At 40.1% G+C, this 15,947-nt stretch overlaps 1 protein-coding gene across 3 annotated transcripts in view; it reads right to left on the bottom strand.

Annotated features, from left to right (window-relative positions):
* Nucleotides 1–212: 212 nt before the first annotated feature.
* Nucleotides 213–15,947, bottom strand: part of ARHGAP15 (Rho GTPase activating protein 15) — a 324,791-nt gene continuing 309,056 nt past the window's right edge. For all 3 annotated transcript variants that reach the window (XM_066190404.1, XM_066190406.1, XM_066190405.1), the window contains one exon: nt 213–1,494. In XM_066190404.1, the coding sequence (XP_066046501.1) occupies nt 1,311–1,494 (184 nt within the window). In that variant the 3' untranslated portion in view covers nt 213–1,310. The remainder of the gene's footprint in view (nt 1,495–15,947) is intronic.

Genomic DNA, 15,947 nt, shown 5'->3' with positions numbered 1-15,947 from the left:
GCACAACAATGCTGAGTGGAAACTGAAGCAGCCCATGATCTGCTGAGGTGATATTGAAGACATATCTCTCATGCACAGCAGACCTATGCATTAATCCTATGTTTTGGGGTCTTTAATTGCTTTAAATATTTGCTTCTGGATCTGTGTTTCACACATCTTATTTACATGGTTTATTTTTCATTTTATGAACAAATCGATAACCAGACAGACTCTTTACCACACTGGATTAGTTTTATTTATTCTCTTTGAACTTGATTAAAAAGCTGTCAAACATAAGTCTACATTTTATCAGCAGAATACTTTTACAAAACAGGGTAGGAGATGTCTATAGCTGGAAACATACATTTCAAAATGAAACAATATTTGATATATTCTAGACAGTTACCCTTTTGTTTATCCATGACAACTGAAACTAACCATCAAATGCATAAATTGATTCAAGTCTAGCCAAGTAATCCTAAGGGCATATGAAAAGGCTTTTTTTTAAAGTTCTTTCTAGATGAATTTAATGTAGTTCACCAATAAAGCATCCTCAGGAGCACAATACAAATGCTACAGAACATGAGATAGCTGGGGAAAGCGGGCAGATGTACAGTGTGATGAAGAATCAAAATGGATGTTACATTAAAATGAGCAGTCATGCAATGTCTTCATTTCATGTACTGCGTTTAAGTAAAAATGCCAAAGTTCCAATTCCATTTTTAATTTCTTTTAGGCACTGTTATGCAAATAGTGACATTCTCATTTTGTTTGTTTATTTTATTTGTTTAAAATCATTAAATGCAATTTTTTTTTTCTTTTCCCAGCTCTTGGGGTAGACAAATTGATTATTCATCACATGTTTAATTTTGAACATATATTAAAGAGAAAGGTAAATTACACTCAGATCAGCTATGAATGATCTCATACCACTGCTTTAATTCATTGCTTTTAATATACGTTCTTTAATCTGTTTTCCACAAACCTCCTCAATTATTATGTCTTTCTGTGCCATTGCATATGTTGGTAAACAGCATTTTCTATGGTCTAGGGCCATATGCTGTATGCTCAGCTTGCAGAAAAAGTGACACTTGGAGTGCTAGCATAATGAAACTCTCAAAGGGTTAATACAGAATACATATAGGCAAATGTTGACAATATTTTTTATTCCAATGTTTGAAAATTAGACACAAAATCATCATTAAGTTTGCACAAAATGAGGCATCTGTCACTTGAAAGAAAAAGAAATATTTCAGAAATATGTTTACAGAAATGTAAAAATATTAGACATCAAGACAGATGTGAACGTTTTCAATAACAGGCCCTGTCTGTCAGTCTTCCTCCGAGCCGAAGATCTTGCTGTACTCACTCAACATAAGTTCAACTATCTGATTTTGGTACAGCATGTGGACTGCCATGTTCCCTGTCTCCTTTTCAGGTCTAAGGAGTGTTGGTCCAAAGACAATTCCTAAGCTTTGTGTTGACATAAGATTCACGGATTCCTTGGCTGCTATCCTGTTGACAAAAGGAAAGAACTGGTTAAAAGAGAAGGGTGTCAGAGGAGTCACTGTTGCTCTTGAAGCACATAGAGGCACTTTTTAACTGAGTCTCCTGATAGGGGTGTTTGTTTGGTTAATTTATCAAAAAGAAAGAAAACATGGAGGCAACAGAAATTTCTGCCAGTGCGACAAACAAGGAAAGGAGAGTTTCTGTACTGCCAGGGAGAAGATTCCCTGCTTCCCTTAACATGGTCTCCAGCACTGAAAGAGTTGTGGAAACCAAAAAAAAAGCCCCTTAATATAGACCTCATATGAAACACATTCCTTCTGCTAATTTAAATCCAATAAAGTGAGTATGGTCTGAAATGGATTGTGAAATTTATGTAACTAAAGACTTTTGCATGCCTTATCCTGACACGAAGTTTCTTGAAAGACACAGAGACCACATACCTTAATGAGATGACTTAGAAAATAATGGTAAGGATTATAACCTTTGATATCTTTATTACCCACAAAATTACAGAAGAAGGACTATCATTATTAAAAGTTGATCTTGCGTCTGTATTAAGACTTAATATTCCTGTGGAAAGGGCATTAAGGATGGAGAAGTCTGGTCTAAGAACAGCACAGGTTTAATGGATGGAGTTTAGGTAGGAAGTTTGGCATAAATCTCTGCTGTGGTGAGTATAGACTAAGTAGAAATCCATTTCCTTCAACCCTCCAGAATATATTATGTATCCTGGGGTTGGAAGGACTAGTAAATGAAGATACATATTTTATAAATAAATTGCACAGTTCCACCAAGGAATGCAAACTAAATGCAACTTTATTATGTAAATGTTTGAATTTATGGATGCCTCCTTAACCTGCTAGTTTTAACTTAAGTATTCCAAGTGGATTGTTGAAGCCAAGTTCTGCTTTTCCCCCTCCTCTGCCACTGTCACTCATTTACCTTTTAAAATCCAGACAGCCATTTAAAAGCCATCACATCTGCCTTTATTTTCCCATACTTGTTGCTGAACTTACAGCAAGCCATGCTATAAGGGAAAGAAACTTTGTGAGACCTAGTGGCTCCAGGCCCTTAAAAAAGTGTTTCTTTCATGTTAGTGGGTGGGTCATACAGCAAAAAGCATCTCTTGTGGATTTGTGCCAATCTCATCGTTTCCCACATTCCTGGAGCATCAACACTCATGGTTTTTTTTTCCCATATATAAATAGGAAGAATTACTTCGTTCTGCCTCGTGCTAGTAACCGTGGTGTCCATTGCACAAAACACTCTCCATATGGCACTAATCAGATTGGCTTAACTATTAGTTTCTTAAAATATAGCATCTTCATTAATTTTTTTAAAAAATTAATTATCTTTCCTCCATGGTAATATTAATATATCATCTCTTCTCTTAGGAGTTCAGGAAGTCTCAAAAGTTAAAAGTTTTGTTGCCAAGCGACTGCGTGGGCTTCTGATGGATGTCACACATCTTTATCACAATTAAAAATGTTAGAGGTGACGAGATTGTTTTGTTTAATGCCACTTATGCAGAGGCATGTACAGCAATCATGGGAACCTCTCCAGGAGAGAGACTTGGTTTCTGTTGAGCTTTTATGTGGAAAAAGTTGGAAATTTAATAAAATATTTGGAGATGACATCAGCAGGAGTAGAGATGCATGTTCACTGGGTGGGGAAATTCAGGAGCTTTGTCTTGGGTAACTTTAAAAATAATCAATTTAGCAGCATCAGCCATGGCTTTGAGACCAGAGGGTGTTGGTAATGGACAGCATTGGTGGAGCTGCAGGAGAGGCCGCTTGCAGGGATGAGGAGGAAATGGGACATGGATGAGCAGAACCAGGGTGAAGAATTGTGGCAACGGAGCTCAGTTTACTGAAGGAACAGGGGCCACTGCCTTCCTTGTCTGTAAAATATGGAGCAAGATGTTGAGATTTTGTGTTCCTGATGGCAACACAGAAAATGGAAGATGCACGGCCTACCCCTCTGCTTTTGCTTGCCATCATTCTGAAGAAGACTAATTTCCCTGGTTTACCCTGGAGGTTCCATCATGGAACCTCATGACATCCTGGCAAAGCCCAGGCACGATAACCCTTCCCAGCAGTCAGGAGGTGGAGGTGTGGCATGAGAGAATGGAGACTGTGCATGGTGTGTGTTGGTGATGGAGAGGAACTGGCTGTGGTCCATCAATATGGAACGTGGCATTAAGAACATTTGTGTAAATCTTGGTTCTCAGAGCTTAATGCTAGAATAAGCAGCACTGTGTTGAGAAAGTATCTTGAAAATCCTCGATATATTTATGCATTTTCACTTGTTTTCACCATAATAACAAAAAAACCCCCCACAAAACCAAGCAAACTTGGAAACATGGAAAGTCTGAATAGTTAAATAATATGTGGTAAAACACAGCTACTGAAGAAGTGGAAGGAAGGAATTCAATCCACCCTGAATAGAATAATTATAAGTTTTGGACTTTATGTCTTTTTTGGATTACAAACATTTACCAAAGAAATTCTATAACTGATATTTTTTATCAGCTCTCTGCAAAAAAAGAAGTCAAAGCAATTCAAAATAAAATATGCACATTTAATGCTATTCCTATAGCTACTAGGTGAAATTGAGCTGTTAAAAGAGAAAATATTGAAAAAATGGGTGAGAATTCTTTTTTTGGCAAGAAAAAGAGCAGAAAGAGTGACACATCATTTTCAACATAAAGAGTGAAAGGAAATGCCGGAGGTACTTTTTGTCAAGCCCAAATGAAAGGAGCAATGATCCATCAATTTAAGGTTATTTTAGAAACAATCTATAATCCAGTGCCACAGATGTTGGAACCATATCAAGAAATTGTTGCACAAGAATATTTTTTTTTCCTCCGAAATAACTGAGTTTCAAGAATGTCTTCAGTCCTTAAAATCGCAAGTCAGGAGAAATGCAGAAAATATAGTTCTCATTATTAATAGTAATGAAATTAATGATGAATTAAAACAGCAGAAGTGTCTGATAGCAGGGCTGTAGTGTCAATGGCAGATATATAAGGAAAAATACTTGGAATTTATGCTTTGGCTGTTGCCAAGGCAACTACAAGCTGGAAAACGTGTGACAGAGAGCAGGGCAAGTCTACAGCTAAGAGGGTCATTGTATGGTGAGTTGGCTCTCTAGTTCCATTAAACCTACACTTTTCAAACTCTCTAAATAAAATCATTATTAATTTTGACGTTTGGAAAGCACACTGGATTACTGCTCCAAACACAGTAGGTGTTAGGAAATGTTCTTCATCCATTTTTACTTTGTAGTAACTGTTGAGGAGGAGAAAAGGTTTTCTACACTGACTCTGAGTCCTCAACATCCTAATATTCCTATTGCACATAAAAAATTGGGGAACTGAGTGTACTTAGGGAGGAAAATCCCATTGGAGAGGATGTTGTTTTAGTGTGGGCTGGAGAGTGTTGGAGGGTAGAGCCAGCTGCTTCGAGAAGTGCTCACTTTTGCCTTCTTATCCTTTTCCAGCCCATGGGGATTTAATTTTGCTCAGTGTCAGGGGCATTTCTACCCTTAGCAGAACTGGTTTTAGCCATACCTGGTATTCTTTCACTCTTTTAAATTATATTTAAGGGTAACTTTTCACTAGGACAATCCTGTTATTCTTCCATGTACTGGTAATATAGACTGTGAATAAAGGACAACACATTACAAAATCAGGTCAGAAGAGTAAGAAGGGGTCACTTGGTTATGGGCTAGATTGGAAGGTGTAGGAAACGCCATCCCCTGAATTCAGTGGAGGACTGAGGGACTAAAGTTGGTTTTGATCTTACCAGAATCCTGTCTTCCAGTTATGCACAATATTTGTGTTCGCTAGGGGAGTCTGAGCCACTAGAGACAGAAACCAAGACCAACCAAGAGGCCAAGAGAGATTAAAGATAAAAGGAATAAATGAGACTCCACCAAAAGGATTAAAAATGCTGCATTTGTGTCATCTCTCCTCTTGGTATAGAAACTAACCTTATGGAATTAGGACCCAGCTCCTCTCTGAGTGGAGTATTCCATGAGAGCCCATTTGGGTGGGTTTTGTACCTTTGCTGAACTTTGCTGGCAACCACTGTCCTAGGCAGAGTTGCTTACCCTGATGGATGACAGGACTGATTTGAAATGTAAGTTCCTGTGAACTGTCTTAATAGGTCAAAGTGTGTGTGCCTCCCATTGATTCCCTTTGCCAATAATTATCCTTAAATTAGCCAATATCTCGTTCCTATCAATTCTCAGGCATATGCAAATGTAATGTCGTAGCTTAAGGACTTGGCTCTGGTAAGGGCTCAGCTGCCTTCAGCTCTCCTCAGCAATAATTCTGTTAACATGCCTCTTCACTGCACTGGTACAGGCCAGTTTTTATGCAGCAGCCTTCTGACTTCTGGTATTGCAGAGCTCCCTATCAATTTGTTAAAATTTGTCTCTTATGATGAACAGCTTCCAGCTCAACATTTTACGCTCCTCTCCTTCCCAAATGCTGGTTCACAGGAGTTAAAAAATAACAGGTATTACGTACTTTGCTTTAGTGACAAGACATTTGGGAAGGAATCATCCAACCTTGAAATAAAATCTTTATTGAAAGCAATTCTACATCCATGACAGTCAGATACATTGTATGATCAGAGGAGGTGTCCCAGGGGAAAGCTCAGTGCTGTAGACAGGGTTGATTACTTGGACCTCCTGTCAGTTCTTAACTCATTGACAGTGGCTGAGACATTCAGTACAACTTTGTTTTCTTTATTTGGAAGTAAAGTTAATATACTTACCTTAACTGTGCCAAATGTACTGGAAAATAACCTGATAATAAAACGTACCATCCTAGGAAGTGATAATGTCTGTGTGTGTATAAGCACATTTTCGCAGGGCTTTTGCGGCTGGGTTTTTCAGTGTGAGGAAGGAACCACAGCTATAACATGATGCACAGATAACCTAAACCATCAGGTTTTTTCTCAACATATTTCCTTTTCATTTAAGGCCTGTTACACACTGTCCTGAGCTACAGCATATCACAGCCACATCATTTTCTGTCGTCAATTTATTTCAGTCCAGCTGCAGTTGCTGTTCTTTGGGAAGAATTTGGGTGGATTTTGGTACTAAAAAGACAAGTGAACTGCAGGTTTGAGAGTCTTCTTAAAGTACAAACAATAGAGGTCCTGTAAGAGATTAAAATCTTGCAGAGACATCCATATCCAGCTGGATACATCAGCTGAGGAGAGAAACCAAAATACACACAGTGTGGAGGAAGAGTGCAGGGCCTGTGCATTACTTAACTCCATCCTGGGAAACTTATGGAGGTAACTGGTGGTAAGGGAGCCCCTGATGCCACAAATTCTATTTGTGTAAACTGTTCAATTCCTTGGACTGCTACATAGATAAATTTCAAATTTAGCATTAAATTCAGATTCTTGATGTTTTATGAATGCAGACTAAACCTCATTATTGTCTATGTCCTGGCTGTATGGGTCATTTGCTCAGGTGCATTACAGTGGCATTCACCAGCTGGTGAAGCTAAGCAGATGCAAACATCATCAGTGGAGTCCTCAGCTTGTGAGATCTGTACATTGTGATGGGAACAGGGAGATTTGTGTATTTGGAACTGAGGCCTGAGGCTTCTGCTTATAGAGGAGCTCCAAAACACTACAATATGTCTTTTTCCAAATGTGCCATGTGGTTTCCTCTGCAAGAAACAAGCACAATTCAGGGGTCACAGTGCACTAATACAGTTTTAATCTACTTGCATCTAGCTGCGTAAAACATGAAGGCATTTTAAATTCGTTTGTTCCATAGGTAGAATTTGAAACAATAGCTAGGCTGGTAATAGAGAAACCAGGTCATGGCGTATGATATGTTACAAGAGGGGTCAGAAATAGTTCAGACATACTTAAGAGCTTGCTTTTGCTGAAAATAGCCTCGATGGCTCCTGGCCTACAGAAACTCCATAGGCTTCCTGTGCTCTGCAGCTGTGGGTTCGTGTTACAGCTCTTTGGGAAAAATCCCTTCTCTTCAGGCACTCTGGGATACAAGAAGGAGCACTTGATGCTGTCTTCCTCCACAGAGCAGGCTTTAAATGTGACCATGGGGTGGCTATATATAGCACCTGGACAGCTGACAGGGACCTGGTGGAGAATGGGCTTCCTCAGGGGATCCCCCACATATCTCACAGCACGAGCCCTTCCCTGGATGAACTGCCTTGGAGCCTGGCCCTAAATGAGAATAATAACTGAACTAACTCCTAGCATTGCTTCACAGTTGGCTGCATAGACTGTGCAAAGCTGAAGAAAGGCATTTATTCTGGCTTAGTCTGGTTTAATAAGACAACAGTTAAAAATAAAGTCTCCTCAGTGCTGGGTGAACTTTGCTTCCCATGCCACGACCCTGCAGAGGAGCGTGTGGGCTCTTGCCTTTGCACACATCTCACACAGAATGCCTGTCTGGTGGAGAAAGACTTTATCTTCTGAGTGGCTGAGGACAGCATGTAAAAACACATTTAGGTATCTAAATATACCGCAGCCTCTACAGGGGCTTCATTCAGGAAAGTGCTTTGGAGAAGTCCTGCTTGTTCCTCTGCACAAGGGGAGGTGCTCCTGCTCCACTGAGGAGCTGTGAGGGCGCCAACAGTTTGTCTGCACCTCAGCCTTGGGATTTTTTGCTTTTCTGGATCCCTTCTGAGTCACAGAAGCTCCAAAGGCAGGAGGGGCACACTGGTGCATGGACAGCAAGGGCAGGAACCTTTCACCACACTGTGCCTTCACCAGAGACCTTGGTGTGGGCAAAAATGATCAGGTCCCACTCCCCCAAACCAAATTGTATCAAAGTGGTGGATTCAGTATCTTTCCACAGAATCTTCCCTATTACAGAAATTCCAGGTCTCCCATTTGGAACACTGATCCTACTGGGTGACCTGCTAAGTTCTTCCATTTACTGGCAGCCAGCACTCTGTCCTCCTGGTTTGGCTTGCCTTTTAATTTTTTTGTGTGTGAATACAGGCTGGTTCTGACTGATGCAGTTAAGAGGACAGATCTGCCTAACCCATGTTGCTGTTGTGCCTGCAGTTTGCCTGTTTGGGCACAACCTATTGGTAGGAGTCAGCTGAAGGCCATGAACTTCCTCAAGGAGTATCCTGGATTCTTCTGGCTGCAGCTCTGTGCACAAGACACTCATTTTTGCCTTCTTTAGTAGCTCTGTAGCAGCAAACGTAGCTCAAACAAGAGCAAACCCCTGCTCAAAAGCCACACAGGCACTGTGAGCATGAGGCTCTCCTTAGGGAGGGGATAGGAGAGAGCAAAACCCCCTGTGACAGATGTTGGGCAGAGGCTGATGCCCTTAGAGGTGTTTGGATAGCAAAGTGATAAAGGCAGTGTGTGACTACATAGAATAATATGTGTTCAGACAGAAGTATACCACCTTAATACCTCAAATGTATATTTGGCTGGTGCTGTAACTTCTGCTGTGCTTGAATCTTTTTAAAATTTATTTTTAATTCTACTTCTGATATCTATTTTTTTTTCTCCAGAACAACTAGCTTATTGTATAGACCAACCTGTCACAGGTTCCTGGATTTGTACACTTTTGTGGCCTGTGTGGTTCAGAAGGTAACAGATAGTTTTAAATAAATAAAGCTTTAACTTTTTAAATTGCTTAAATATTTTTGTTCAAGAATGCCTGAAGCTACATTTTCTTGTAACATTAAAAATAAAAAGCAGTTAGTAACAATCTCGCTTAAATCACGAATTGTAAATATAGAACCTTTATCATCAGCACAGCACATCCAAAAATGTCTTTGTAAAATAAATCAAATTATATGAGTTAATTGATTCCAGGCAACATCAGCAACTGCAGGTGGAAACTGAATAACAGGATGTTTATTAATGAGGGACTATTAATCAAAATTGACAATATCAATTCCTGTTTCTTTTATTTGAATTCTACCTGCAAAATCCATGTACATACTCACTGGATTTTAAAATAAAAAATTTAAAAGTAAAGAAAACGCTGACACTTGGGATTTTAGCATTAGATGTAGGGCTATTTGTTTAAACAGCGAAAGGATATCCTAAATCCAATTTGACAGGCAATGCCAAAGATGCCAGTGGTAATTAATTAGCACTTAATTTAGACCACAGAACAACAGGATATGGAATTGGTACTCAGTGCCATTTCCCCTTAGGCTTCATCTCATGAGGGTCAGGAGTATGGCTGTTGCATTGAAGGTCAGTAAATAAATTGGGGGAACACATTGACACTGGACTTTTCATGATAGATATCCTTCACCCTTATTGCTGCCTCTGGCTATGGCTGATGAGAAAAGGACTGCAATTGTTCTGTGAAGAATGTTGTGGTGCCCAGGCTCAAGTGGAGCAAGGTGGTGCCTGAGCTCAGGAGCCAAACCGTCACCATGCTGGCAGAGAAATTCCCCAGCCCTGTGCCTGGGCTGGAAATAAACTCCTCATTGTAGCACAGAAAGCTTGAGGAACTCTGACAGGCGAGAAAATTCACTTAAAAGCAGCCCCTTAAGTTTGCTAGATTTGTGAGCTTAGCTTTAGATTAAGCATAATTAAAATCAAGGGAAGATTTTAAAGTGAGGTTAGAAACTAGGTCAGCAAGGGAAAAAACACGTTTCCTTATTATCCTCTTGTCTTTGTCTTAATAATATTCAGTGCTCCTCCATAGAGCTAAAGGCTCTTAATAAAGGTGGATTAATGTTATTAACAGCATTGTTTTCTGATGGGGACACTGAGGCTTTGATGTGCTTAATGATGGACAAACAGAAAGTACGTGGCATAAAAGCAGAGCCACCAGTTCTGGATTGTAACTCTGTGAGAGAAGCCACTCTGAGCACCACATCCAAAGCAGAGGGGACATGGAAAACACACAGGAGACCCTGTGTCCCTTCTTCCCAGAGGCACATCAACTGCATTCTTTGGTTGAGATTTGCTGGATTGGAAGGTAGAAAGATGAGGAGACTCCGTATTATAATTTAATCCTCCTGCTCCCAGTAAAATTAGTGCACCTGTCAGACACTTCTACGCTGTCTTCCAGTGATCTCTGCCTTTCAAAGGAGGGCCTCAGGTGGAAGGTGTCAGCACTGCCACAGGTATTCAGTGATGTTACAGCTTTCTGAAGTCACTTCTCACAAACTGTACCTTACAGTTATGCCTAAGTAGTCCAGTTCTCCCTGTCCCGCAGGGTGTTGAACAATGGGAGTTTCAGTATTTACAGCAGGGTGGCTCTGGTTGCACATCCCAGCTGTACTCCAGCAGCACAGCTTTATCCCCTTGGTCCCCTGAAGGGCTGTCTGCATTGCTACATCATGAAAACATTGAGTGAGACAGTAGTCTCTGCTCAGAAAATGTATTTCGGAAGCCCCAGGTTAAGAGTTATTTTAACTTTCGCTTCACCACACCTTTTGCAGCATCTCTCTCTAGCCAGTAAGTGAAATTTTGATTACTCTGAAAGTCACTGACAAAAATCCCAGTGACTGAAAGCCACAAAGGAGTCAGAATTTCACCTTATAAGAGCTTAACTTTTCTCATTTTGGGTGATATCTGCTTTTACTAAGTGGAGTTACTGCTTTTGACTATGTTCAATCTATAACCTCTTGCAGCCTTCAATTACAGCCTTTTTGTGCTATAATCCAGTTGACAGCAAATAACTCAGCCCTGGATATGACAGGTTTACTTTCTGACTTAGAGCCCAGAAGGGGCAATTGAATGGAATTTCAGCCTGGGATGTTGAGCTGTAGATATCATGCTCAGAAATTCATCTTTGCTTGGGACTATAGAGCAGCCTATGAAAAACACAGCTTCACTATCAACACATTAGTTTTGTCCAGTGTCATGAATGAATTACCCAGTTCTGTGAGAAACCCAGTGATTTTTGACGTTGAAATCGGGCAAAGAATTCCATGAAAGTCAGGGAACAAACTGTCACCAAAGTTTTTGTTTTCTGTGAATTTTTATATCATAGAATCACTGAATCATTTTTAAAAATATCAAATCAAAGCATTGTAATTACTTCATAAATTATTTTGTTTCAAGCCTTTTTTTAAATAATGAAAAAAATTCAAATGTTGGCCAATTAACTGCCCCCAGTATAAAATCTCCATATTTTTCATTCCATGTTATCACCATCTTGTTGTTTAAAATGAAAGTCTTTTTGCAGCCATCTACCCAACAGAGATGATTTTCTGTGGGATCTGACCTCAACCAGGATTCCTTCTCTTCCAGGTTCAGTTCTGAGCTCTCCACAAGCTACGATTGCAATATATATGCACTGCACTTGTATCAGATTTGAAAGATGCTTTAACATGCCTCCCAGCACCACGATTGTTTCAGCCCTGATACTGAGCATGAGTAGGATGAACGCAGCTCTTAAATGCGCTAGTGAGTATGTGCCACGAGTCTTTGATTCCTTTAAACTTATTTATATTTTACTCGCCCTTGAGCAATGAATTTACTATGTCAGCATTGTCTTTTCTACTTACACTTTGTCTGTCTTGTCCGCTCACCTTAGCTTGATGTTTATTTTTTTGTGCACGTGTTTAGTCCGCTGCACTAAATGCAGGGACTGCCTGGAGTGGAGGATTTTCCATATATTGTGTCTTTCTAAGGAGCACCCTTTGTAGTACTGCAAGTTCTGCAATATTTCCTGGCTTTAAACTAGCTTTGAATTTTCTCATTAGTTCCTTTAAAGTCAAATACCCATTCACACATGTGCTGGTCTCAGATGACTCTGGTCTAATTGCCTTAGATACTTTACAAAGTCTTCTTTCTCTACACAGTCAGCTCTACCTTTGAAGCTTCAAGTGACCAGATTTGCCAATACCTGCTTCTGTCTGACCCTGAACAAAATCCACGATTAGAAAAACTGGTGAGAAAACATACACGAGTCTCTTAGACCTCCTAACCCAAACCATGTTCGACAGAGATTGAAGGATTTAGGAACAACAGGGACAATCTTGCTGTTGATATCAAGGCCCTGATTATCAGTCATCAGTCTTTGGACAACTCACAGAGTAAATGGCTTCCAGGACACCTCTCTGTAGGTGCTCAGAAAATGTCTAGCCTGAAGTGAATGTTTGTAAAATGGATTTACAAACTTAGAAAATGCCTCTTTAGCAAGCACATATTGTAGTTTCAGGATGCAGAGCTGGATAAACTGAGCTGTCATAATTTAATACGACAAGTAATGGAAAGCTCTTGCTTTATAATTCAGAAAGGTTAAGCAGCTCCTCACCATAGAGGCCAGGTGAGATCCAAAATGTGTTCAACAAGACTTGAAATTTGCCCTGTGATAGAAATCTCAGGGCTGGCTCTGAGTCCAGAGCAGCTGCAGTGACTTCCACGGGTTAGATGTTCTGAAGGAATGAAAACCTCTCATTCTGATGACACTTTTATGAGACCCTTTTCCAGACATGGAAACAATCTGGGTTGTCTGAGGTGGTTAAAGTTGCCTGCTACTACTGCTGCCACAGCCCTGTGGAAATCCTCTCTGGACTGAGAGTTTGAACAAGGCAAACTGATGTTCCCAGTAAACTTCACTTACTGGAAAGCTTCCATATGCTCCAGGGCTGTCCCATATGCCCTGTGCTGATTGTATGGTGGCTGCTGATGGTGTTTGGTGAAGGCCTGCACTTGGCAGTGTGGATGGCAGTGATCTGGGAGGTGAGAACAGTTTCCAGATGGATGAAGTGCTATCCTGAGGTGGTCTGGGGAGCCTGAATCTAGTGCTGACACAGAGAACATGGTGCAAAAGAGTTTGTGCTTTTTCCATGAAGGTGCTAGGAGAGCTATGGGAAGAGCTGTAAAAATTAACAGAACTTTTCTGAATTCCTCTTTTCTTGGCTTGTCTCTGTGGCAAGGGGTCTTCTTCTGGAAGACCACAGCAAAGTTCTGGAGAGGATGTGGTGGTGCTATCTAACATCAGGGCTGAGGTGGGTGTAGAATCCTCAGCTTAAAGGAGTAGCTGGTTGCATCTTGTGGACCAGGGGAAGAGGCAAATTGGCTGGAGTGAGCTGCTTCACAGATTTATGATTTTACATAGCACCATAATGCGTAATGTACGAAAAGATAAATATTTTCCATTCAGCAACATCTTGCTGTATTTTCGTCTAACTCTATAATTTTAATTATAAAGTGAACATAACCTGTATCAAATTATGATTTTGTTAACATATTGAATGAGGACAAGAAAAATAAATACCAGATTTTATACTGTACAGGCACATGAAGGTATAGTAAAAAAATCTGGTTTCCTTGACCACATTGTCATAATATGCATATATAACTGCTTATTGAATCCAGGCTGTGTAGACAACAGAAAGAACACTGGCTCCATACCATCACAATGCATGCCCACAACAAAGAGGAGGAAAGAACAGGCTCTTTCATTGTGTGTTTCTAAGTATTACCAACATAAGGGCTAAAAACTACCTCTGTCTGAAGTGTATCTATACACCCATGCATAAGTTATTAACTGGGCTCTCTCAGCACAGTTGCTGAAAATATTAATATATTCAAATTATATTCTAGCTACTGCAAAAACAGTAGATCAGACAAATGTATTAAAATCTCTTCAGACAAAAGGAGTCATGTTATTTATAAAGTTCCTCTCCCCCCTCTCCTTACTGGAACACAAACCTTCATTGTATAGAGTACACGAGAATGCAAGATGATCCTTAGATGTCAAAATGTGGCTTAAAGTTTGAATGTAATCATAAAACAGTGACTCCAACGCTCGCCATAAACAAATTGTCACTGGCATTATGTAACTTGGACTATTCACAAAGTATAAAGGATGGAAAGAATAAAAGGTGGTTGCCAAACACTATGGGCCAAATCCAAAGGTCGTGCCAAATTGCGCCAGTGGGCTGGGAATTGCAAACCCAGCGTGGAATTCGGATTTACACTCCTTGGTTCTTGGGCTGCTTAGAGTGAGAATAAGGCTATTTTTTATTCAGTTTGTCAGCAAGGCAGCAAAGCAGCAACCAGTGGCTTCTGCAGCCCCCCTGCTCGCTCTTAGTGGGAGATGGGAAAGCAGGATAAAAGTTTCCTAATTGCCACAGGACCTGTTTTTGTACAAAGTGGCTTTCTGGGCTGCAAGCAGGCACAGCCAGCCACCAGCAATGGAGCCTGGAAAGGGAGGCACCCACTCTCGAATCTGGTGGTCTTGAATTTTTCATGTTAGTATTATGTAGGGTGCTGCCTCTTTGGGCTGAGACCCTGCCCTCCACCCAGACTCCTCTGGAAAACCGATTAATGAGGGAAGACCGTTCACCAAGGCAGAAGGTCTTGTTTGTGAACAACAACCAATCATTAATTTATATTTTCCTTCAGTCCAGGCTTTCGGTGTAAAGTATATCTGAAAACAAATGCACTGCACAGATTTAAATTGCAGCTAATGGTTGTGTTAATGCCCCACCAAACTAGGTGGTTGCTCACTCCTGCTCTCCCCCTGCCCTTCCTTTAAAAAGTAAAATGCCTTTTTTTTTTTTTTTTTTTTTTTTTTTTCCCAGCCTGAAATAATTGCTGAAGCAGAGATACTGGTTTAACTCATTATGAATTATTAGTGGAAAAGTGGGTCTCAGAAGTATGTTACATCTGAAATATTTTTCGTCACTTGAACATGTGCCGTCCAGAAACTGGCCCTGTTCTACCAGGCACTGGGAACAAACACTTCGCATTCACAGATGCTCCTAATTTGGTGTGGTTTGGAGTGTAATTTAGATCAAACATATCCATGTAAATGAGTCAGGGTTTCTTAATTAGGTGCCTCTAAAGAAAAAACTTGGACCACATCAGTAGGTGTGGGTGTGGTGCCCACAGTACTGGAATCTTTCTATAGATGAAGCTGAGTTTTGTTCAGGCATACTGTAGGTTTTTCTTTCCTTTTTTAAATTTTTTTCTTTCTTTTTTTTTTTTTTCTAAAGCACAATAATAAATCTGCAGATGGCATAGACATAAAGACGCTACTTCAGAGGAGCTGTCTAAAACACTGTCTCTTTGGCAAATGCCTTAAAGTAGGTCATTCTGCTGTGATTTAGGTTTATATTTCATTGCCAGCTTTTTGTTCCCATTACAAGTAGGGTGCATTCCAGTCCACAGATTTGTTATTCTTTTTTCTTTTTTAGATTGGTTTTTATTTACAAGAATTTGTAGATCTTCATAAGAAAATCACCAATACCCTGTCAGAAGTAGTAATCATGCACTTGACCACAAAAAGAGATGTATGAAGGTGATAGCCTGTAAATATTGCAATGTAAAGTACCATTCTCTGGAAGGAAAAATTGTATTGATTCTCTTAACATGGTGATTGAAATGATTGTTGCCTCTTTTGCAGTGTGTGAAAAAGGATTTGATCTAATGTCATTCCAGAACCCTCACAGAGCAGGGCCCTAGCTGTTCAGGTATTTGCTTTTGCTTTTTATATATTTTCCACTGAAA

The sequence above is a fragment of the Chamaea fasciata genome, unplaced genomic scaffold (genome assembly GCF_029207755.1).
Source record: "Chamaea fasciata isolate MVZ Bird 193981 ecotype frontalis unplaced genomic scaffold, bChaFas1.0.hap1 SCAF_8, whole genome shotgun sequence".
In the NCBI taxonomy this organism is placed as follows: Eukaryota; Metazoa; Chordata; class Aves; order Passeriformes; family Sylviidae; genus Chamaea; species Chamaea fasciata.
Note: the sequence above shows the minus strand (reverse complement) of the source record. Positions and strands in the feature narration are given on the sequence as shown.